Here is a 25,722-nt window from a genome sequence, read left to right on the forward strand (position 1 = left end):
CGCCAGATTTATGATGTGCAATACAAAAAATTGATGTGTTAGAAAATCTGCATGTGCCTCAAAAAAAAAACAAACGTGAGGAGCTTATTTTTCTTAAAAACGTAGTCAAAATCTGCTTAAAACTTTGTGAGATTCCTTTCTTAAGCATCCTGTATAATTTTATCTTGGTGTTCAAGAATATTTGTGTTGAATTCTCTACAAGTTGTGGATGTTCACCTAACACTGAAATTTAGTCACTATTTGCTGTGATACCACATGGTGTGAAATAAATTACACATTTACAGGATAACTAAAAAAATCCAACAAAAACCAAAACCCAAATCATCACCCCGAATCCTCCTCAAACCCAATTTTCCCTGTGAAAATAAGACTTACTAGTATTTCGCATTTTAGAGATTATAGACATGGTAATGGGCTGTGTTTTTATCGCCTGTTCTAGGCATCTAAGTGTGGTTTGTGAAGTTGCCTAGTCATGACAAGAGAAATGGGTGAGCAGAGTTAGTCAATGGTTAAGCTCCCAGGTTTGAGGGTTATCTTGGAGCAACTCTGCTAACTATACAAGAAACTGTAGGCTACCTTAATTCCTTATCCAGATATCTTCATTAGGGACTTAAAATAAGTGATGAATTACTTTTTTTTCACTAAATACAGAAAGCTGAGGACTTTAGTCTCCTTAGACTTAGAATAAATTTTAGATCTATTGTCTAAAGGCTGCTACCAAAAAGACTGGAAAAATTGTGGTCGATTCATAAAGTAGTGATTGTTTCTTCCCCTGCAATTCTCCTTTCGTAGAGCTGCTGCGCTGGAACAGTTCAAGTCTCTTGGTGCTGAGCCTTTGGAAGTAGAAGTAAAGGAATCTGGAGAGGGACAAGGTGGTTATGCTAAAGAAATGTCCAAAGAATTTATTGAAGCTGAAATGAAACTTTTTGCCAAGCAGTGCCAAGATGTTGATATTATCATCACCACAGCACTTATTCCAGGTATGTTTTATGTACAAGATGCTAATTTTCGTTTGTCTTGTGTAAGCTGGCATGTTCTGGAGCTGTGTGTGCAGTGTGCCTGTGTAAGCATGTAAGCAGTTTTTGCCTCAATATTATCATGTTTTCTTATTATAGGAGCAGATAGTAATAAAGTAAGAACATACAATTCTTTCATATTTATTGCATGGCTGCTACTTCTGCTATCCAACTTGTGTATTGAAACAAGGGAAATTGAAGTAGTACTGTTGTTTGAAACGTAGTGAGATAGGACTTAAGTTATAGGGCTTTGTATTGCACGACATTATCTTCTAGTAACTTATGATGTGGCATTTTTTTTGGGGTGATTGGTTGTTGGTTTTCTTTTTTCTTGTTATGACTTCTATTGTAAGATTGGATGTTGTTTGTTTAGTGAGTACAAAATTGCTTGCTAGCATCTTTACACTGCCTATGCATACATTTTTTATATGCTTGGGAGCAAGGTGTTCTAGGGTTTCTTCTTTCTGCCTGTATAAACAAACCTTAGTGACATTTCATCCTAGATACTGATTAGTTGAAAATTTTGCTTACAAAAATAAGGTTAGAGAGAGAAAAAAGGGAAGAACGCATCTCCTGAGCTCTACAGATGAAAAACTGAATTCTGCTTTTAACCTATCCTTTGTCTTGTCAGGCAAAAAAGCTCCGGTCTTGTTTAAGAAAGATATGATTGAATCTATGAAGGAAGGTTCAGTTGTTGTGGATTTAGCTGCAGAAGCAGGGGGAAACATTGAGACTACGAAGCCTGGAGAACTCTATGTTCATAAGGTGAGCATTAATCTGCAGATCATTTGAAGTTTATGTGAATTCATATTGTGTTTTATAAGCTGTATGCAGACAACAAGAATAGAATAGAATCATGAATAATTAAGGTTGAAAAAGACTTTTTAAGATCATCAGTCAGCCCATCACCACTGTGCCTACTAAACAATGTCCCAAATTGCCCCGTCTACAAGCTTCTTGAACACCTCCGCTTTTGGTGACTCCACCAGTTTCCTGGGCAGCCTGGTCAAATGCTTCATCACTCTTACAGTAAGGATTTTTTTTCCTAATAACCAGTCTAAATCTACTCTGATGCAACTTGAAGCCATTTCCTCTTGTCCTGTTGCTAATCTCTCGGGAGAGGACACCAACACCTGCCTCACCACAGCCTCTTTTCAGGGAGTTGTAGAGAGCAAGTAACTAATTTTGCTATTTGTGTATAAGTAGTGTTTTAGATTTGCATTTAGTCATTACTTATCACTGTGTAACAGTCTGAAGATTTTTAAAGCAGCAAATGCTTTTGTATAATGTTAATTTGACTGTTAAGTATGGAGGTCTTACTTGCTAAGACTTCCAAGACCAGTGATTTGTCTCTGCTGAGTTGAGGTTGTAGTTTGTCTGTGTCTTGGTCTGTCTAAAGACCTGGCAGTAGCAGTAGCTTCTTTAGCTTCTTTGACTTACTTATCACCTTCCACAATTGGAGATTAACAGTCCCTGACACGGGTAAACTGAACAGGTTCAGGCTATGTCAGTGTTTTCTTCGGTGTACGGTCTCTAGCTTAGCTTAATGTAATGTCAGTTTCAGAAGGGTGCTGTCTTTGTATGTCTGGAGCTTCACCCAGGTGAGTGCTTCTGCCCAAGAGTACCCAAACTGCTTATAACTCAGACTAGGAGTAGCGTGAATTGGTTCATTAAAGTAAGCAGTTTTGCTCTGCACTGAAGTAACTGCTTTGGTTTTGCTCCAGTGTTCGTTGCCTCAGTTGAGAGCTTGTTTTTCTGCTTTCTTGGGTTTTATTTTTGGTATTTCTGAGAAATCTACTAGTCATTATTGGTAATGTAAGGACATAATGCTGTTATTAGGAAAGCCTGTAGGGTGTACTGCTGCCATAGTTGTCATTAATATAAGTGAGGTTGTGAGTCGTGCGTTCTACTTGGCTCTATAATTTTCTAGGGCTTTTGATGTCCTTGCTTAAAAACTGAAATTGGAGTACATAGAACATAAATGAGTAGAATCTTGCATGAAGATTTTACATGGAGCGTTTTTGGCCAGAGGAATATTACCCCTAGATATAGCATGTTGGCCCTCAACTGTGGAAAAGAGCAGCAGTGCAGAACTAGCAGTGTGCTGGAGCATTGCATTAAACCAAAGTCCCTGGAAGCCTGCAGAGACTTTAGCTGAAAGTCGTAGAAGTGGTGTTTTAACATAAGACTGCTTGGACTTGAAGAATGTCTGCCAACCTCAGCTTCCCATACATTCCCATACCTACCTGATAGTGAGATAGACTCACATTTGTTCTTTAAACAGTGTGGATAATATTGCATTACATCTTTATCTAAATGTGAACCTGGCATATTACTTGCACAGCTAGCTAGCTCTGAGGAAGCTCCCTTCACTTCTCTTGTACAGAAAGTTGCCTCCAGTGCATGGCCTCCGGAAGGACTGTGACGATGCCAGGCATTAGGCAAGATAATCTGTTACCTAGTTGCTTTCAGAAGCTGGGTTCTGAGTGAATGGTAGGATTTGGAGAGGACAAGCTCCTGCACTAGTACATCTTCCTCTTTGTGTAGGCTTGTTGCTAATAACATTTAAGGTGTTAGGTTTGATCACGTTGAATTCTGTAACAATTGTGAGTAATCCTCCTCTGACTTAATAAGTTTAGAACTCCAGGTAAGAGCTTTAACTGGGGTTAGAAGCACAAGTAAGTGAAATAGTTTGGATGTATATTTCCAGAAGGATATACTAAGAAAGATGCTGCTTCTTTACAGGTTGAAATAGTCCATAATGTTTTACTTGAATTTTTTTCAGGGTGTTACACACATTGGTTACACAGACCTGCCTAGCAGAATGGCTACTCAGGCCAGTTCTCTGTATTCCAATAATATTATCAAACTCCTCAAGGCGATCAGTCCTGACAAAGAGAACTTCTACTTTGAGCCAAAAGATGAATTTGATTATGGGACTCTGGATCATGTTATTAGAGGAACTGTTGTAATGAAGGTAAGTCAGTAAATATTCTCTTCCTAATTTGTGAGTACATGTGTTTGTCAGTGTTGTCTCTTTAAATGCTTTAAAGGATAGTGGACATGGCTTGATAAACAATGTGGGGAATTGTGTTTATGTTCAGCAGAATACTCCTTGGTGCTATTTTTTTCAAATAAACACCTCTTTGCTTTTGTTATCTTGTCACGGTTAAACAAATACCTGATGTCTACTATTGAAAAATAAGGAAAAAAATCGAATTGCCTGTTGCATTTGTGTGATAAAGTTGTAGTTATTTAAAACTTATTTGGAAACAACGCTACAAGACCAGGAAAGCATTCTTCCTTTTCTTTTTTTTTTTTTTTTTTTTAAGACAAAAAACCAGAAAACCCAAGCATGTTTCTGTTCTTGTAAGAGTGGCTTCAGAAAAAACTGGTAGAACTAGAGTATGCAGGTACTTTAAATTCTATTAGAAAATAATAAAATATGAACTTAGGGCATGGGCCAGCGTGAGCTCTCCTGCTGCAGTATTAGGAAATAATTTGCAGTTTAGGTAAGAGGTATTAATTTCTGTTGAGTTTTACTGCCAACATTTTGCAATGCTTGTGATATCTATTCTGGAGGAGCGTTACATGGAATTCAGCCCTTGCCAGACCACTGAAGTGGTGTGTACTGCTTGGGTCTACCTTTTGTTGCTCCAGAGGCCTGGAGAACAGCAAGAAATGTGAGACTTCATGCTTGGTACTGAGCTGACTTTTGAGCAGGCTCTAATAACAGCTCACATATGTAGCAAGTTTTGCTATTTCTAAGACTCTCTTTTATTTTGCATAAATGCATTTAAGGAACTTTACCTCTTTGCTTTGGTTCCTGCTTTGAAGCATTATGCTGTTTCTGCCATATACGCTCTTGGGCTCTGATATTAAATCTTGTCTGAAAAATGTGTGAACCAGTATGGTTATTTTGTTTGGGCTGTACTGATCATCCAGCCTTGCAAACTTCTGCTGATGCAGAAGAGGAAGGTATTCCTGTTGCACAGCTGTAGGATGTTAAGGCTTACCTGAGTTGCAGGATTAAGAAGGATATGCTCCTCTAACTGTAAAACATCTGCCCTGTTAGGGCTAACTGTAAATGTCTTTTTGTCAGGATGGCAAGGTGATTTTCCCAGCACCTCCACCAAATAATATTCCTCAAGGAGCCCCTGTGAAACAGAAGACCGTAGCAGAGCTGGAAGCAGAAAAAGCAGCTACTATTACGCCTTTTCAGAAAACTATGACTAGTGCATCTGTATACACAGCAGGTAGGCAACTTCCAGAGCTGAAGTATCAGTGTAGAGTGCTCTTCATTTGGCTGATGATAATTTTGTAAGTGACTCCTCGTCTGACTCATTCAATGTAATAACTAGTTGGGAGAGCAGTTGATTGGCTGCTGTGTTCTAGTACAAAATCAGTGTAGAGTAATAGTTGCTTTTAAGAAAGAAAATAACATTTTACAAATTTAACCTAAAGTATTAACATTTCAAACAGTGCTGACTCATGCTACATGCATGTATGTGTGCATTTTGCTCTATTAAATTCAGTAAAGTACTTAAAATTCAGGATTCCTGCTAAAGACTGTGCCCTGACTTTGCAGCAGAATCAATTCAATGCTATTGCTTTTTTCAGACTTCATTGTGTGAGTCTTAAATGGCCACAGTCTACTGAAGGACTGAGAAAATCGTGTTTACCTTGACAAATATTGAGTTGTCTTGTCATTTGGTATTCTGTATGCATCAGATCTTCTGCATGCCATCATGAGTTGGAAGTCTTAATTTTAATCTCTGTTCATCGTGTGCACGCTTTTGAGTCTCAACGTGATTTTTATTTCCTATTGTAAAATAAACACTACCATTAAAAGAGCCTTGTAGTTGATGAAGGTGATCTGACAGGTCTTGAAACAAGTACACGCACCAAATTTTATTTTGCTTTTTTGCTCAATACTTAATTCCTGTTTTACAGAATTTAGATATAACAAACCATTGAAAACTGATAGCGAAGTTTTGCTGTGCTTTTCTTTTAGGTTTATCCAGCATGTTAGGATTGGGTATTGTAGCTCCTAATGCTGCTTTCACGCAAATGGTGACAACATTTGGCCTTGCTGGAATAGTGGGGTACCATACAGTATGGGGTGTAACTCCTGCTCTTCACTCTCCACTCATGTCAGTGACTAATGCTATCTCAGGTAAGCAGCTGTCAAACAAATGCTTGTTTTCTGTTTGAAGTAAGCAGAGCCCCTTTTGTTCAAACTTTAGACAGGCATCTGCTAATACATCTTTTGAAATGCCAAAGAGCCTAGTACTACTTTGCATGTCTGAGTTTACTTTCTTAAGTAGCAAAGTCAGCTGAAACATACTCTTTCTAGAGAGTATGCTTTTTCAAAAGAAGGGCAAGTGTAATGCTGTGTAATTCTTGTAAGTAATTTTTCATTCTTAACGTATTTGCTTTAAGTTTGTTATACGTTGAGTTCTGCATTCTCTCCTTTCATAGAACGCATCTTTCCTTGCATCTCTGGAAAATGCTGCTGAGAATATAACTTATTTTTTCATATTTTCTGCATTCCCTTTTTTTTTTCCTCAAGCCGTGTGTTTTGGGGAAAGGCGGGGTTTGGAATTCCTGAGTGAGCCATAAAATTCATAACCCTATGTAAGATTATATATATGTATGTGAATATGTGTGTATGTATGTGACAGGTCAGAAGTCTTATCTACTTTTAACTGTTAAAGACAAGTTTCTTTTTATCGAAAAAGTACTTGGAGGCTGCCCCTGTGCTCAGAGAACTGTACTTAATTTGAAACAAGCTTAAACTGCTAAAAGGCAGCAGTAGTCTTTAAGTAGTAATGTGTACAGTAGGGGTCAGAATTTGAGTTGGTTTCTGTTTGACAGCTGAAAGGAAACTTTGTTTAGGTATGGAGCCTTCTAAGGTTAAGTAACACTTTTATCTCTTTTAAATAGGACTAACTGCAGTTGGTGGGCTGGTATTGATGGGAGGACACTATGTGCCTGAAAACACTCCTCAGAGTCTAGCAGTGCTTTCGACCTTTATCTCTTCAGTCAATATTGCAGGTATGAATGTCGAGTTTTCTCCTGAGGGTGACTTTAAAGCACTTATGGAATTATTTTATTTGTTCTAGCTCTTGAATTGTATAGAATCCAGAAATCCTGTTCTGGGAGTGGGACCAGAGAGCATCCAGCAATAAAGAAAACCTCCCCCAGGTGAAATTTTTATTGTAGGTGTATCAGATTTGCACACCCTGTGATGCAAATTTTTTAGGGAAGCATTTAAATGTGCATTTTCCTTTTGCAGTATCCTTTGGGTGATAATTATATATCTTTTCCTGTATATCCCAAGATGGGACTGCATTTGTCCTTGTATTCTTTTTCCTACTTGAAAAATATACTTGTGATGTAGAACAAAATTCTGCTTGCTCAAGCTTCAGAAGTCCCAGCTCCATGAATAAAACAAAGATAAGAAAGTGACCAACATGACTATTTTAAATACTGTTTGAATAGATAAGGAAAAGGACACAGGATACTGAACTGTATCCTGTAGTCAGCATAGACTATGGAGCCAGAGTAAGTCTCTCAGTCTTTACACCTTCTCCTTTCATGAATTTCCTCCAAAGGTTAAAAAAGACAACAGGATCTCACTGTAATTTACTCTTCTGTTACTTGGTGGTTTTCCAGATTACTAGCATTTCAGACGCTTTATTGGTGTCAGTAGCTAACTTTGTTTTATGTGGTTTAACAAAGTACTTTTCTTACAGTTTGATTTATTGTTAGTTTCAGATTTTATTTCTGTAAAATTATTGTTTTGCTTTGGCCAGGTGGGTTTCTAGTTACACAGAGAATGCTGGATATGTTCAAACGTCCCACGGATCCTCCCGAGTACAACTACTTGTACCTGCTTCCTGGTGGTGTGTTTGTAGGAGGTTATGCAGCTGCTCTCAATGGTGGCTATAATATTGAACAGGTAGGAAGGTGGCTTTGTGGCTATTATTGTTGACAGCTTTAATATTAGATTGACTAGAGAAATGAGTCTTTGGTTTAAAAGTTTCTGAAAATTCAGCTTGGCGTGACAGTTGAAGTAGGTATGAGATCTGAATGGGATGAGAATTCAGCACAGAGGGATGTACAGAGACTGTACCGATAACCCCTGTAATGGTAAACCTTTGGTTGTATTTGTTGTAGTAGTAGGAAAAATCAAAGTGTATTGCCTCTGTGTTTGGAAAAAAGTGCATCCAAATGTACCTTTGTGCCAGGGACTTCTAATAAATTTGAGTTTTTTCAGTTATCTTGAAATGTACAGCTCAGTTCATTTAAGTTTATACTTTTTGAAAACAGTTCAGATGTGCCATCACCAAATTCTGAAAAGTCCTGTAATGAACAGGACAGTTTAGTCTTGGGTTTTGTACTAAAGAAAAACTTATTTCTGAACTGATGAGGCAAATTAGATTTACTCAAGTACAGTATTCACACTGCAGATAAACCAAGGTCATAAAGTAGGGAAAAAGTTTTAATAGATGTCCTATTTTAATTGGCCAAAATCGTATCTTGTACAACAGTTTTTCACAATCAGGAGTTTTGACATCAGTTAATAACTGTGAGTTATAGACTTTCTGGAGAAATCAGCCCTTTTGTGTAATTATCAGAAAAAATTTTATGGTTATTATGCACTTTGTCTTTATTTCGTGTATGTATATTAAGGTTTTTCTTTACTTTAAAGATGATGTATCTGGGCTCAGGCTTATGCTGTGTTGGTGCCCTAGCTGGTCTATCCACACAAGGAACAGCTCGTCTTGGAAATGCTTTGGGTATGATTGGTGTTGCAGGAGGTTTAGCAGCAACTCTTGGAGCCCTTAAACCCACTCCTGAATTGTTGTCGCAGATGTCAGGTGCAATGGCACTTGGTGGTACCATAGGTAAGCGTATGATGCTGTGAACTAACAATATAGGCTTTTGTGCAAGCTGTATATGCAAAAAATATTGTGTAGCTCACAAGTGAATTGACTAGCTTGCATTTATGGCTTGGGTACTTCACTTTGCAAATACATGAACAAATAATTTTAAGTCCCAGGGCCTTTATTATGCATCTGGATGTGGTAAAAATGGGGAGACTTGCAGAAAAGTGGGAGCATGTCAGCTGTCTTTGGCAGACTGGGTAGACAGAGGTGAATGAATTTGCCCAACTTCATATCTGTTCAGTTTCTATCTGAATGCTGCCGAATTCCATTTTTCACAGTGCTTTTATCACAGAAGATGTTGAATTTCTCAATATTTAGTGAAGCTTTTAAGAACACAACATACTTAAATCTTGTCTTAAATTTCCATTATATCCTCATTGCAGATAATACATACATGCAACATTCAGTTAAATGCCATAGCAATTTCTAGCACAGAACAAATTTTTCCAGTGGAACAAGCGTGCATGTGCATGTATTCATTGTGTGCTAAACCACGATATTTTGCTTTCTAGCTGCACATATTGATTTTGTTTTTTAAGACTTCCTTTCTGTCTTCTAACTCTCAATAGGTTTGACAATTGCCAAACGCATCCAGATTACAGATCTGCCTCAGCTAGTGGCTGCTTTCCATAGTTTGGTTGGTTTGGCTGCTGTGCTGACCTGTGTAGCAGAATACATGATTGAATATCCTCACTTCGCTACTGATCCAGCTGCAAATCTCACCAAGGTTGTGGCATATCTTGGCACGTACATTGGTGGAGTGACTTTCAGCGGCTCTCTTGTTGCTTATGGAAAACTACAAGGTGAGACTTTCCATTCAGAATTAAGTATGTGTTGAAGGGTGTTTCTTAGCCCCAGGATTTAGTGCTGCCTTTAGACTTCTGCGTAATCGGAAAGAAACTTTGTATTTTGCATCAGGTAAAAGTTTACATATTTAAATCTTCTGAGTGTTTTTCTAATTCTGTGTAATTTTTGTACAGCTTTTGTACAGTTGTGAAAGATTTGTCTTCAGTGCTTGGACAGAACTACTGCTATTATTTACGATGTCTTGTAAGCTTCCCTCAGTTCATCTTGTGTAGAAATAGGTGTTTAGTGATGCTAAGACACTACCTGACTCTAATTTAATGAACTTGTATGATCACAACTTTGCCTGAGTAGATGTTTTAGCTGAAACTTTGGTGTTGCTGGACTCAGTGAGCACCACTGTTTGTGCGATTTTGTTCTTAACTTTGCAGGCTTAATTTAAATAGGTAGCTTGCAGAATCAATTGAGACTGCCTCACTTTAAACCATTCAACTCACTATCCATTTACCTACTCTGCAAACTCCATGCTCCATATCACTTACTGTTTTAGTAAATATGCCTTCTAAATTAAATACTTACTGATTCCTGCTTCTTATGCACCTGAAGTCTTCTTTATTGCATTTATGTTTAGTTTTATAAGCACACAGCTTTTGAGAGACTGAGAATAATACCTGTACTAAGAAGTTCCAGCTAAGAGCTTCCTATTACTAATCCTGTTACTAGCTTTGCAGTAGTTCTTTTGGGAAACATCTGTTTGCTTTCTTCAGTGTTTGAGACCAGCCATTGAAGGAGGAAGCATGACTTGGATGGAAAGCCGTCTTCTCTTATAATCTTTTGAAGCATTTGTCAGTAGTATGTATTTCTGATGCATTTCTGCTCTTATTTATTTCTCTGTTATTTTCTTTTCTCTTCTTCATCTTACCTGCTCCATCCCTTCAGTGATTTGTGCGCATGGCCCTGGTGAACCTCACTGCCTGTTTCAGCCCTGTTTGTTGATACTGCCCCCCTTACATTTTCATATCAACACAATAATAAGGTTGTTTATATTACTGAACTTTGACTCCTGGTTCTGAGACCATCGGTTCTTTCTTTCCCTTGATTTTAGCTAAATTTAGGCGAGACTCTTGGTAAGTAATTACTTACACCAAAAGTAATAGATAAACTTGAATTATTTTTTACTCTTGCTGTGTTGTTTGGGTAAAAAAAGAAGCCTAGGGTGAAGATAAATATGTAAGTGTCTTTCTAAACTGAATCAAGCAGATACTGAACTTTCTTTCCTGCCTCAAGTGTCTATCAGTGTGGGAAGTCCGTGTGACTTAGGGTACTGGTGAAATTAAAGTGTTTGAAAGCAGGAGTATTTTATACTTGGTTTTTTGTGCGATTGTATTTTTCTGAGCACACAGCTTTTGAGAGACTGAGATACCTTTACTAAAATGTTCCAGCTAAAAGCTTCCTGTTAAAGAGCGTCATACACAACATTCAGAGACTTGGGGCCTTCTAGAGGAGAAGAGGTATTTAGGATTATTCTGAAGTACTTCAGTGAGATTGGGAAGTAAAATAAGAGTTTGAACAGGAGTATTTGAAAATGTAGAGTAAGATTGAATGTGTTGCAATACTGAGTCAACACAAAGTCTCAGCTTCAGCTAACTTATTTTATCTTCTGCCCCTCTCCTTTTCTTTTAATTTTTCTTTTGCTGAAGTATTCAGTCTTCTCTGGGGCAACAGACACTGTCCTGCATCTATGTGTCAATATCTATGTATTTGATTGCAGGTATCCTGAATTCTGCACCATTGCTCTTGCCTGGTCGTCATGCATTGAATGCAGGGTTGCTGGCTGCCAGCGCTGGCGGAATGATTCCGTACATGCTTGACCCTAGTTACACTACGGGAATTACTTGCCTAGGTTCCGTATCAGCTCTCTCAGCCATAATGGTAAGTTAGAGAATTTTATGTGAAACAAATTAAACATGCGGTTTGTTCTTCAGCTCTGCAAACTTCTTTATGATTGTATTTTACCATTCTGAGCCACAGTCGTCATTGTGCCCGTATGCTGACCTGCAGAGGCAAGTAGTAACTAACTATCCTAAATCCAGCTGTAAGCTAGAAACAGGGTTGTTCCAGAGAACACGTGTATATTCGTATTTCGATTTCGGAGCTGTGACTTAGTGGAGCTTTTTACATGACAAACCAATATTTTAAAAGACTTTTCTAAAAGTTTATCCTTAAAATACTTTGAAAGAGCACTGGATTTACAGGTTATCATAACTTCAAAAGATTATCCCCATGTGTGACTTCCCCCAGTCATTCACCCCAGCTGTTGCAAAACTTACCCTGAATATTATAATTGTGTAAACCGAGTCTTGCAAAAACTGCTCAGTATGAATCCTTTAATGATGTGAACAGTTCAGTGGAGCTGATGGGATACTTTTGTGAATGAAAATATGTGAGTAAGCGCAGGATGAGGACGGTGGGGTGCCTTCCTGTCCTGTCTCGGAAGGCAGAATCGATAAATCCAGTCCTCAGGCCAGAGCTTGATGTCTTTTTACATTGAAAAGAGTTGAATAGGTTATTAAGTAACTTGATAGTTATTTTTCAGTGCTGCAGATGGTGTCTTCTCTGCATGTTCTCCTTAGTCATACCTTATACTAAAATATTTTCTTTCCTTCTGCAGGGTGTCACTTTAACGGCAGCTATTGGAGGTGCTGACATGCCTGTAGTTATTACTGTCCTGAACAGTTACTCTGGCTGGGCTTTGTGTGCTGAGGGCTTCCTACTGAACAACAACTTGCTGACCATTGTTGGTGCACTCATTGGCTCCTCTGGAGCCATCCTCTCTTACATCATGTGTGTGGTAAGAAGTCAGCAGAAATTGTGCTTGTTTCCCAAGTCATGAAAAACCTTACTCAAAATGTTTACTAGGAAAATAAGCAATCGGAAGACCAAACTGCTAGGACTAGAAAATTCTTGTTTGAAGCTGTTGGGGTAGGTGTCTGTTATCTCCTTAGGTTTGGGGTGACACAACCTCCAAAACTGAGGAAAGTATTTGCATTGTCTTGTGCATTGAGGGCTTGAGTCTGGGTTCAGATAGGTATGATCACTTGTGCTCCACTGCTTCTTTCAGTCATATCGCTCTACAGTGTTGTTAAATTTTAGCTAAATTTAAAATTTATCAGCAAGAGAGTAAAGAGTTCCTTTAAAATGTTTGTCTCGATGAGAGAATGATTTAGTTAGTTTTTTTTCCAAGTGTGGGAAAGCGTGCTACTCTCTTCAGAGCAGCTGCTTTGAAGTACCACAGGGTGGCAGCAGGCTTGCGTTAGTGCGTCGCTGATACTAATGTCCGTGTCAGATCAAACTTGAGCTTCGACTCTCTGTGTAACCGTATTGTATTATTAGTAATCGTCTCCTTTTTTTCTGGAACATTCGTACAGAAGTCTCTTGTCTTCCTGTGTCTCGTTTTTGTTTTTGAAGATGGAGAGGTAATGACTTAAAACTGTTTGCTGTGCAACAGTTGCCAACCTCTTGATTGTTGTGTAATTCTGTTTCACTTCTGCTCATGTGTTCTTGTGTGATCTTTGTTGCTCTTATCCTGTCCTTTGGTCAGCCCTGGCTGTCTCTTACTTCACCTCTGCTGATAAATAGTGTTGTCATGTTAGGAATGCTCAGTATCTTTCATTTTCATCTCTCTTGAGGAACGATTTCAGAAAAGCTTAAAGAATTGTTTTTGTTCAGGTTCATGGAGGTGAGTTGAAATGAAAAAACCCAGGTATGAATTTTAGAGAGTCTTTTTCTTTCTTGAGCATTTTGTATCTCCTTACCAAGAGGAAGTCAGATTATGTGGCACATGGGGAATCTTTTTATATGTATATACACTTATATTTGTGTAAAGTAAATTTGTCCATATTAACATAAAGTTAATACTTTTGGTGCAGCACAACTATGAGAAATACATTCTTTAAAATTCTTGTATGGCTTGATGAAAATATGTTCTGTTTGGTACATATTTACCAGTAGGCATAGTCACTGTATATTTTACCGTCCCTTCCCTTTTTTATTTATTTTATTGATGGCTCTTATAGGCACTCTGAGAGTTTTGAGATATTGAGATCTGTCGGTTGGAGGAATAGAGGTAAATAGGAATCCTGGAGATGTAAGTAGCAAATATGCAGTGACAGAGTGGTGTTTCTCTATGTATTTCTCAATACATAAGTTTTCATTTTATGAGGTAGAAATCTTGTGCTGCTTCATGTAAGCTTAGACAATTAAAGTTAACCAGCTAGTAGAATTAAAAATATTTTTTGTAATTTCTGCACAATAAGTAGAATAACTCATTTCTCCTCCAGCATTTTTCTTTTCTGCTTTTCTTCCTTTAATGGAAATAATTATTCAGAAAGCACTGTTACAATCAAGAGGATTCAGTGTCATTGTCTGGAAGCTGCATTTCAGGAGAAAAATGGCCAAGAGTTTCAATAAACTCTGCTTTCGGCTGTTGCAACCTGTGCTAAGGAAGCAGCAGTTTTCCCCTCCTTCCTTATCCCTGCCTCTCTTGTTCCACACAAAGCATATAGAAGCTTATCTAGTGCAGATGAGACTGTGGAAGCATCCTCATGATTGAAATCTTTTACATTTGCAATTACTTTTTGTAACAAAACTGCAGCCTAAACATCCAAAACCTATCCAGATAATCTCTTAAAGCTTGAATTGGCCAACAAGTATTCTGATAACCACTTAGTTTTTGCACTGCTATCTGCTTGGTTTTCCACCTCTGCCCTATTTGTGCCTCTTAGAAGGGTGTCTAAGGACAAAGAATTTAGAACAAAGGAAATGCTGTACTCTTCACTCATCCTCTGAATTCGTTCAGAATGCTAACTCAACGTGTCTTCTCCAGATCATTTGATTGAATTAGCATGGCTTGGTTTTGTTTTTGCTTTTTTTTCAGAGTGATTACTTGATGATTGCAGATGTAGTATTAGAATCGTATTAAACTTGGGGATGGGGAAAACACTTCCGATTCAAGAGGAATCATTAATTGTGATGATGAAACAGCAAGAGAAGGAACAAATTGTGTGAGGCTTGCAGATTGTATGCTGATCTATCACATGTACTAGCTGTGCATGAGGGCATGATGACAGGACTTGTAATTCTTAGGGATCAAGAGTTTGGTTTTTCTCTTGATGGAAGATCCTGGCCAGTATCACCTGCGTATGCACAGCATAGAGGGCTTTTTGCTTGTGGTTGGATTATCTCTGAATGGTGAAGCCCGCACTTTATTCATATAAGTTTGTGGTCTGTGGTGGTAAAGAAGGCGAAACAGGCTATAGAGGAGTTTCTGCACTGTCCTTGAGGTGAATAGGTCTTAGCCGCTTTGATTAATTTTTTTCTTGACGGGGTCTTGGGGCATTTTGAAAGTTCTTGTACCATCCCCCTCTTTTTTTTTCCAGACTTCCTTCCTTCCTAGGCTTTTTGGTGTGGACCCAGGCAAGGGTACTTCAATCTCATGCTTGCTTTGTGTGGATTCTGAGATTTCTAATAATATTTGAACTTCTTTTTCCTTTAGCCTAGTTTTACTCTGGTCTTTTGGTTTAGATATGCATAGAAAGTGCTTTGCTTCTTGTAAGCATCTGGAGGGTGTTCTTTTGCCTAGAAAGTACCTTCTTGTTCAATGGTTTAGTATTGTGATTTGTGTCAAACACTGTGTTCTTAGAGGATACAAACTACTGCCTGGTGCAGACTGTAGAAACATACTGATTTTACTGCCTTTGTGCTCCTTCCTCACAGTATCTCAAACAGTGATGATTTGTCAGAGTAAACAAAAGTTCTTCTAACATCTCGGTTTTGCTTATTTGCTAGATGATGCATCTTACAGAATGGCATATCTTTCCAGGCTATACCAACAAACCTATGGACTTGCATGACTTGAAGTGTCAGTGGGAATCGGACACTTGGAAGTGTACTTTTGTGTGGGTGTTTCCTCTTGCTTGTATATCTGCCTCTCCAGGTCCGTTCTGAAATTCTGTAGTGGTTTCTGAGTTAGCACAGCAGATTTATGACACACATGTTTAATTAAAGAAGCTATTTATCGTGTTCTTCTTCTGCTTCTAAAGTTTTGTTTACTGCAGTTAGTAGTTTTGCCTACTTCCAGGTATTGCTTTGGGACAACGCTCAGAAGGAGACATGCCAGTGAAAGCATTTAGCCAGTGGCTTTTCCTGGCTGTTTATCTACGGAGCTGAATTCTCAGGATGTGTTCTCCTCTTAAAGCTCCTAAGTTTAAGATTTGTTGTTCCCTTTTGGTGCTCAGCCAGTAAGTTAATGGCCCCCTTCAGTTCATTACAATTTATTTTGAGTTAGCATTTGGTTAGTTTTATGTGGCTACTTAGCTTTGTTGTGTTCTTTACTGTCTTGGTGCTGTAGGAGCTTGGCTTCTGTACTACCTGTAAGAGCTATGTTGTTTTTGTGTTGTCATAGAGCAGTTTTGTGTGTGTGTTGAATTGCTCAAGAACCTGAGAAAATATCTTGCAAAAAATGTATGCATATATATGCATGTGTAAAAAAGTCCCGTCATCAAATATGTATTCTTTTCTCTCTCCCTTTTAAGAACAAACAGAAAACAATATTAGCTGTTTGTGTTGTTTTGTTCTTTATCTTGGGGAGATGCTGATACTTTCTCATTACATGTGTAATGTGTTGGAAGCTGATGTTTGGCTGTTGGTGTGTTAATCTGTGTCTTTGTTTTAAGAAGTTTTGAGTTATAAGCAGGTAAAGACTGTTGGGAAGGCTGTAGTATTCTAAGAAGGTTTTTTTGTGAACTTCTCTCCTTATTCTTGGTTTTCATCTTTAGATGATCTAAGCCCTTCTTGTGTTTCAGGCTATGAACCGTTCTCTTGCAAATGTGATTCTGGGGGGCTATGGCACCACATCAACAGCTGGTGGGAAGCCCATGGAAATTACTGGAACCCACACAGAAATCAATGTGGACAATGCAATTGAAATGATAAAGGAAGCCAATAGTATTATTATTACTCCAGGTGAGACACGCTTGACTCATACAACAAGATGTCTACGTAGAGGATGTATTGTTAATAAAAGACCCCAAACAAACAAAAACCTCAAAGAAAACAAAAAATGGTTGCCTATCTTGCAGTTGCAACATAGCACTAGCCTGTTAAGCATTAACTGGGTCTGTGGGTTCTGTTTTTGTTCCCAGGTTAGTCATTATTCCTTTCTGTAGACATCTGAATACCACTTTATTTTTTTAATCTTGTGTGTGTGTCTCTTCAGACTTTGTCCTATTTATTTAGATTTTAAATTCTTTAGGACAAACACTGTCTTTTGTTAATTATGTTTACAGTTAATTCTGTGTACAGCTGTTTTGTGAGTTTCCAAGCACTACCATTGGTACCAGTAATGAAATATCTGTCTGTTAGGTTACTGAAAGGATTTTGTTTATGCTTCTCATCTACTTGCTTAATTCTCCATTACTTTATTAAAAAAAAAGGGCAGAAAACTATCTAAAACTTAGTTAGTATACAGTAAGTACTGCAGTTATAGTAGAAATCCCATGAAAACCAAAACCCTGAGTTATCTGAAAGCTTTATGTTTAGCTGTAGGCTTGTATGGTTCAATAGCGCATTGCATGTGAGAAGTCAGGTAGGATAGCTCAAGACATGTTTTCCTTCGACTGAATGACATGACTATTGTGTTGAAATTATTTTAATATTGGAATGAAAAGAATGCTAAAACCCAAAGCCTTGTTAATTTTCCTTAAGTTTAAATGAAAACATCACTCAAGTTGGGCTCTAATTTGTGAGATTACCTTGGTGTTCAACAAAGTTTGCAAGCATCTTCAAGGAATTTGCCTCTTACTCCTGTGGTCAAACCTTGAGGATGCCGCTAATGACTTATACTCTACATTTTTGTTCTGGGCATTATTGCTTTGATAATTAGTTCAGGCAGAAAGACTGAAAAGATTATTTGCTGCTAAAAGCCACATTAAGCTACTAGGTTTACATTATGCAAATGCAAAATTTTGTTGAGGATAATGGTAGCAAAGTAACCTGTTAGTAAACTTCTTACCAGTCTTTCAGTGTGCTTATTTGAAACATCCTTTTCTGATACAGAAAGGAACATGTGTCTTTATGAAGCTGAAATAAGTAACTTGTGTTATTTGACTGGTCAAACACTATACCGTTAGTGGCCAGGAGACCAAAAAGAGATAAATTATAGTGGTCAGTCTAGGAATGTATGAATATCTGTGTGTGTGTATATTTAATATTTTGTTAATTTATATTTAATTATGAGAGCTTCTGTTTGTGTCGAAGGTACGCTTATTGTCTATAACTATTCTGTTTGCACTGAAACATTAAAAATAGCTTAAAACTTGGAAATTTTTTCAGGTTATGGTTTGTGCGCAGCAAAGGCTCAGTACCCGATAGCTGATCTGGTGAAAATGTTGCGAGAACAAGGGAAAAATGTCAGGTAAGTACTTTTCTTGATGAAAAATATTATAGTGGAGTTGGGTTTGCTCCCAATTCCATTAAAATCCGCTACAAGTCTTTGCTTTGTTTTAATTTTTAGTTCAGCAGTCATATGCTGATTTGTCTCTGAGAAATACTAGCTGGAGCAATGCTCTAGGCTAATTAAGCTCTAGCTGAATATCTAGAAATTTTCAGGCTTTAGTGTAAAAGATTTCTTACTCCCTTACATTCTTCCTAAATTTAGTGTGTGGAAGTAGACCCAGCAGTTGGGCAATTTTTAGTTGTTTTTTTTGGTTTGGTGTCATATTGAAACTCGGTTGAAAAGAATGGCTTTAAAATGTAATACTTCTTCATTATAGCAGCAAAACCTTACTTTTTTGAAAGGTGAGTTAGCTCCTTTGGATACATATGCTCTGCCTTTGGATGTAGTTGTATTTCTCTACAAAACAAGCATTAAAGCTTTTTGTAGAATAGAACTTTAATGCAGCTTTTTGTATTGTGTTCAAGGGAAAAGTTGGCAGCCTTTTCTAAAGGTGGAGATTGGAGAGCTCTGTGAAAGCAACAACTTTGTGCAAATATGTTACTGCGCTGATTTCATTGCAAGAAGAATAGTTTTTCTTTATGCACATAGGCAACGGGAAGAGAGCACAGGCCTAACTTAAGTGGTTTGAATTGCCTTCTAAAGAAACCTCCATTAAAGGTAGTTCTTTACTGGGCTAAAATAGCTTTAATATTTTTTTCTAAGTCCTAATTTCCTAAGGAATGGATCCTTGTACTCGAGGAATTGTTAAAAAGGTGCAGTGGGAATAATTGAGGCTCGTAGGCAGGAAATGAGATCCTCTTGCAGCATAGAGAAGTGTTTGCTGGGCTCATTGTGGTATGGCGTGAGAAGAGTACGTTAGGTAGCAGCCTGAGTACCAAGAACACCAGACTTATTTCTTTTCTCAGGTATCTGACTTGCATTAATAAAAGTGATACTTAATACTACACATTAAGGTTTTTATATTAAAAAAAAATAGGACAGTAATATCCAATTCTGATTGGCAACTTTGAAACAGTGCTGAAAAGAATTAACCACCCTATAATGTTAGATGCCCTTCTTAGGTTGAAAATCCGTAGTCTGCCTTGCATTTTTCTCTTCTAACCCCTTCTGCTCTCCAGAATAGTTAGGCATTCAGTGTGTATTGATGAAAAAGCATCTTGCAGATGGAAACTCCTGTTTTTGGAGTGATGTGCCTGCCTACAGTACCTCTTTTAAAAGTAGATCATCTCTCTGTTACGTTCCTCAAAATACTCACAAGTTAATCCATGTGTTCCTATGTTAGAAGCAGGATTTAGCTTCCACAGAATATACTGGCTGATTTCTCATTGCCTCTTCCAGGCATTAGGGCTTTGGTCAATCTTTTCTCACACCATGCTTTGAAGGTTTCTGCAGTCTGATTTGTTCAGACAGATGCCAGTGAACATAAGAAGGCCTGAAGGTGTGCGCTTTTGTCACTATTTTAATGTAACCTGAATCTTCACAGAATCATAGAATAGTTGGGAGTTAGAGAGATCCGTGGAGATAGTTGATGTTCAGCCAGCCACCTTGCTCAAAGCAGGGTCAGCTGGAGCAGGTTGCTTAGGGGTGTGTCCTGCTGGATTTGAACATCTAGTCTCCAGAGACAGACTTCACAGCCTCTCTGGGCAATCTGTCCAGTCACCCTTGGACTAAAACAGGTTTTTCTCTTATTTCAATTTCTGATCATTGTCTCTTGTCCATTTACTGGATACAACTGAGAAGAATTTGATTCTGTTGTCTTTACTCCGGTCCGTCAGTATTTACGTGCAGTGATTACGTTCCCTTGAGGCTTTTCTTGTGCAGGCTGAAGAATCACAGCTCTCAATTAAGCATCATGGCCTACTGCTACTGGTTTCCATTAGATTTTTGTTACTGCCAGTAAGACTTGAGCATTGGGGCCAGTATTGGCCGTAAGTCCTTTCCTTCTTCAGTGTATTATAGACATTATAGATATTGAAAGTACTGGAAAGAGACCATCATGCCTCCCTTGCTGATGGTCTCGGAAGCTATTTTCTAGTGCTGGTAACTTAATATTTTGAGAATAGTCAAGGCTTAGCTTTTATTTGACACAAGATATTTGGACAGATGCTGGTTAGTCAGACTCATTGTCCGATTTCTGTGTGTTTATTTCGATTAAATGGTGACTTCATTTGGAATCAGTACTCTAGCAGTTAGTTGTTTTTTTGGTTTTGTTTTCCTTTTACTTTTTCCACTGTTTTTCTGAGCTTATTGAAAAGTTGAATATAAGGTTTTGCAGTGTTTTACAGCACCTATTGTGATGGGTAACAGCAGGGTTGTTACAGGGTTTAGCAACAATTATTAATGTTAGCAACTTATTCGTGTTTGCACAGAATGTTGCAATTTCGCATGTAAAATTGCTTTATAGATGCATTTGTTCATGCATAAATGAGAGTATGTGCTGGTGATTCTGCTTCCTGGAGCAGTTCTCTTCACACCTTATTTCTCTGTGTTCAGTAAAAGCTTTATGTGTGTCCAAGTTGCATTAAAAATTTTAATTTAATTTAATTTTTATTTATTATTAAATTAAAAATTTAATTTAAAAGACCCATTAGCTGTGCAGCAAAAGAACCTTTTCTTGGCTAATGTGATGACAGAGTTGTGTGCTTTCGGCTTTCCTTTCAGTGCTTCTGTGGGGGTGAGCTTTATTTTTATCAACCTCGGTGATGTAAAAGATTGTAGGTTTTGCCTTTTATGTTGGCTTTGCAAGGGGCAAACATGAATGAATCCTTGAAATAATTTTAGGAAGGGATCACTGCAGTGGTTACCTAGTATTTTAATGAAATAAATCTGTATTTACAGTTTGTGGTAATTCAGGCCTTTCATCACTTCGCGGAGCTCCCATGGTGTTCATTGAGTGCAGCTGCTGTCCCTCTGGTTTCAGTAGGCCTGCAGTGCCTCAGGACCCTTGTATGCTCACCATCCAGCTGCAGTGACACTCTCACACATCCACCATGGAGGGGTGCCAGCATGGACATACGATTGTCATCAATTTGTAATGCCCATACCGTGCCAAGAAAAATTGTGTCTGTCATATGGTCTTTTTTGCTTCATGGCTCACCACTCATCCAGAGGAGTAGTTGTTTTCATTTACTTTGCCTATAGCCATAACATTGTTGAAGAATGCAGATTATATAACATGATGCATAACCTTTGACTAGGCTTTAAATTCAGAAATATGGGAGAGTTTGGAAATTTCAGACTGTTTTAGTTATTAAATTGCATAGCTAACGTCATCACTTGTTTGAGATGGTCTTGCAACAGATGACATCTTTAATGCATTACTAGGATCACATAGAAAGCTTGCCGAGCCTTCATTATGGCTTTCCTTTCTTATGGATGGGTAAAACAACAAAACTTTTCACAGGCCAAATCCTATAGTTCCCAGAATCCATTGACCTTGGAGAGGAAATCCTGATGATCTACAACTGGTGTCGAATTTCTGCAAAGTTAAAACTGAGTAAATTGTTGGAAGTTCTTGCCTTCCCGAAGTTCTTTGGTCACGTGCTGTGTTGTTTGTAGGCCCCTAATTAGTAAATGCTGATTTTGTCTATACAATTAAATGATATTCTATAGTAATTATATATATATATGTATATATATAATAATTATGTAATATTAGAGTAATGTTTAAAATGGTATACGTTCTTCTGTGTGCATGGATAATTGATGCTGTCCATGTCCACATCAAGTTTACTGTTTGTAGCTTTTACCACATTATGACTTTCCTAAGACTCTTTTATTAATGTGTTTTGTTTTCTAGAATAGCAAGAAATTCTTGATAAGAAGAATATACTGCAGGGTGAAAGGACTCCTAGAACTGTGCTTTGTATAGACTTTCTAAATCTAACTCATAATTAAATGGGATGGTTTTCTGATAATTCTCACAGTTGAGGGAAATGTAGATTAACTCTTTAACAGCCTTTCAAATGAGTTGCTAGTATGTTAGTGTTTTGGTTTGTTTTTTTTAACTCGAAGGACTTGGATTTCTTTCTTCTGATGCTGGAGAATCTAATTACTTTTGAGCACTTGGAAACACATTTATTAGATTTTTGCAAATGTTGTATCATGAATTTGGTGTTGGACCTGCATTTTTGGATTTTTATTATTACCTTTGTGGCTGAGCTCTAATCAAATGTGTTTAGGGTTTTGGTTTTTTTACTTTTTTTTTCTCCATTGTTGTAATTGTGAATAATAGAACGTGTGGATGGGGTACCACTTACACATTTATCTACAACTTAATAAGTGAAACTAGTTAACTTCAATTGCTTAGTTAAATAAATTTACAGTCATTATTTGTTGTTCTACAAGAAAATCTGAAAGAATTTTAAAATTCTTAAAGAATTTTTACACGCTTAAAGAGTGAACTGTTAAGATGCTTCTCAGCCAGTCTTAACATACTGCATAGGTGTGGTGTGCATAAAGTGAAAATTACCCTCATTGATAAATGGCAGCTTAGAAAAAGTGTGCATTGGTGCAAGTTTCTGGGAAGCTGGAGTATGCTTAGTAGGAAGACACTGAGGTGTACAAGTGTGTCAGTTCTCAGTTTGTTTCTTTCAGTTTAATTCAGAAACCAATCAGCTAATTTCTGATGCTGCAGATAAAGGGACAAATGGAGTCCAACTGATCCATTTGCTCAAGTGCTGTATTGGTGTAGATGGAGACCTATCAAACCTTGCTATACTGGATCTGCTTCTGCAGGGTTGCAGCTACAGCTGTGTGCACCTGGGGGTGGATTGTAGGTATGTCACTGATTCCATAACATGTCTCGGCTCCAGATGACCTTACTAGGTGCATTTGTGGTGCTTTGTGGAGGCAGTCTTTTCTGTCTTCCCTGCAGCAGGGTTCTTGGGAGTGTTATTGCATTGGCCTGAGGTCCATGCCATGTATTTGGATTTTGCCTGTGCTGTGATAGTGGCTGGAAATAGGGAGCCAGTACTAACCCTCACTTAACTATGTTTTATTTAACTAGTTTTAATTCAGTTCAAATTTAACTGACCTGACCTCAGCAGAGCCACTGAGCTTAGTCGATCCTGAAGCACTGTTTCAGGGTAAATGTTGTTGCCTCATTTAGGTACTTTAATGGTAATAATCTACATCTAATCTTGTTATATGGCAGTTTTGAAGATGTGGAATATCTGAATGATGCACTTCTCAGTTTATCTAGGGTTTCTCCCTCCAACCCCCCCACCCTCCCATTACCTTGAGTAACAGATTGTCTGCTCTGGAAACAGAGGTGGAGAGGTGTCCAAACACAAATAAAGTGAATGAGGCAGGGGCAAGAGGAGGTCAGGTAAAACCGTTGGACAAATTAGTCTGTGTATTATTCTGTGTACACTTCAGCTTCTGAAGTGTTGAGTAAGCTAAATTAGGTACCAGCCAGATGTTACTTACTTACATCACTCTGTGCAACTTCGGCATAGTGACAGGAATCCTGTCTTTGCATGGATGATGTGATCTTGTGCATTGAATTAGGTTGCGTGCCAGTTCTTTCAGTACTGGTTACAAGAATGTTATCTAGCCAGCTGTAATAAGGATAGATGCTGACTTTATGAATATATAAAAAGTAATTTCCATTCTGACACTTCTCAGTAATTGTTCATGCAATAGTTACCTTGTCCACCCTACTATAATTAACGTCATTCTACTTCAAGTAATGTTTTTTCCCCCCTCAAGTCTAAATACTTTCTGTGCTGAAAGCGCTGACCTAGGTATCGGGAGTTATAAATTTTTAGTCTAAAATTAAAGGAAGATGTTGCACTCTGTGTATTACAAGAAAATGTTCAAATTACAGCTCATTTCCATGTGCTGTGTTGTCTTTCTAAAGCCAAAAAGTATCTGAAAGGGGCTGATTAAAAAGGCTGAATAGCCTTGCCTAGTACTCACTGTGTAGGTGTGAAATCTTAGTAGCAGGAGCTGTGCGCTTGCTTCAGTGTGTGTGACAATTGCAGGTGATAAGTAAGTCCCGTGTTACACAGTCAGGGGGCAGGGTCAAGAGAAAAATATTCCTAGTGAATTTGGTTTCAGTGAACTACGAGGATAATACCCAAGTCAGTCACAGCATGATTGTGAATCTTTGTTGAGGGTAAAGTATATGTAGACTGAAAACTGGGTCATGTGAACAGAAAGTCAGAAAAAGTGTGAGATTTCTGCTCGATTTGAAAACAAACGATCCTAAGGGAGTTCTTGCATAACTGATATTAAAAGCATATCAAAGAAACTTCAGAATTTTTCACTTTAAAACGTTTTTACCATAAAACATGTCTCTCAATTTGTTTTGAATTTTTGAAAATGAATGAGGTTCATGTTTGTATCATCTGTGAGAGCATATGTGACAAAATGTTTCTGCTGCAATGCATGTAGCTTTGAAGAACTGCTGTTGTGAATCGGGAGCGAGATATGCAGCTTTTGTTAGACGGGAGCTATCAGGGATTTCAGTGCTCTCTTTTCCATGCTTACCTGAATTCTGCTTTCAATTGGACAGGCTGATTTCACTCCAGATGTATGTAGATCTTATCTTGTGAAATATTGAAAGCCTTTGAGAGGCATGTATTTTTAATGATTCTTTTTGACACGCTTGCACATCCATTTTCAAGAGGCATTGGCAGGCTCGGTTAACAGACTCTTAGAAGCAGACTTCTGGAAGTCACTGCAGTATTTGTCCGAGGAGCTTTTGTATGAACAGATTTCTCAAACTCTGTGAATACGCAGTATGTGGTTTCGAGCAGAGTCTGTCAGAAACTTCTGAATACTGATGGCCGATGCCGTAGCTTTTCCTGAACAAAGATAATTTGTCCCTTTCTTTTCTTCTTTCTTTGCCTCTTGCCAGGAATAGTGAAGTCAAAGGTGAAATTGATTCTCTTGGCAGCTTAAATTTTGGCTTTCCACCACTTGAAATGTGATTGTATGTGTATATAGTATTTAATAGAAACCTCACGAGTATTTTGTTTCGTGTATTGCCAAAACAGCTTGGTCACAAAGACACTCAAATAATTTTATTAGAAACAAAAGAGAATTTTGTTGGAAAATCTATTTTCACTGCCAGAGGAGTGATGGGTTTTCTCCAGTGTACTTCAAAATAAGAGTTCTCCTACTGTTCTGTAAGTGATTGAATTTGGTACACTTCAGGACTCCTGTAGTATTGCTACTGGCTTATATTGGAGTGATGTGAAAAGTGAGTTGTTAATGTTTTTTTTTCTGTATATTTGCTGTCCTCCTTCTGACTCTAGGTATTATCCTAGCGAACACAAATGTTTACTAGCTGGATAGTCTGTTGTCTGTTTCTTTAAAAGCATTCCTTTTAAAGCTAGCTTTTATCCTGCTGTTTGACCTAGAGCTTAGAATTGTGGCGTATCTAGTATTACGTGCATTAATCATATGTCCTTAATTTTGTTTC

At 37.9% G+C, this 25,722-nt stretch overlaps 1 protein-coding gene across 4 annotated transcripts in view; it reads left to right on the top strand.

The window, feature by feature from the left end:
- The window catches only part of NNT (nicotinamide nucleotide transhydrogenase), a 43,797-nt gene that overhangs the window by 11,167 nt on the left and 6,908 nt on the right, over window positions 1-25,722 (top strand). For all 4 annotated transcript variants that reach the window (XM_054055298.1, XM_054055297.1, XM_054055300.1 and 1 more), the window contains exons 7-19: window positions 793-980; window positions 1,648-1,781; window positions 3,802-3,993; window positions 5,119-5,272; window positions 6,031-6,192; window positions 6,963-7,073; window positions 7,835-7,980; window positions 8,734-8,929; window positions 9,541-9,774; window positions 11,547-11,707; window positions 12,447-12,626; window positions 16,639-16,798; window positions 18,167-18,248. In XM_054055298.1, the coding sequence (XP_053911273.1) occupies window positions 793-980; window positions 1,648-1,781; window positions 3,802-3,993; window positions 5,119-5,272; window positions 6,031-6,192; window positions 6,963-7,073; window positions 7,835-7,980; window positions 8,734-8,929; window positions 9,541-9,774; window positions 11,547-11,707; window positions 12,447-12,626; window positions 16,639-16,798; window positions 18,167-18,248 (2,100 nt within the window). The remainder of the gene's footprint in view (window positions 1-792; window positions 981-1,647; window positions 1,782-3,801; window positions 3,994-5,118; window positions 5,273-6,030; window positions 6,193-6,962; window positions 7,074-7,834; window positions 7,981-8,733; window positions 8,930-9,540; window positions 9,775-11,546; window positions 11,708-12,446; window positions 12,627-16,638; window positions 16,799-18,166; window positions 18,249-25,722) is intronic.

Source organism: Cuculus canorus, chromosome Z, assembly GCF_017976375.1.
Source record: "Cuculus canorus isolate bCucCan1 chromosome Z, bCucCan1.pri, whole genome shotgun sequence".
NCBI classification, from domain to species: domain Eukaryota; kingdom Metazoa; phylum Chordata; class Aves; order Cuculiformes; family Cuculidae; genus Cuculus; species Cuculus canorus.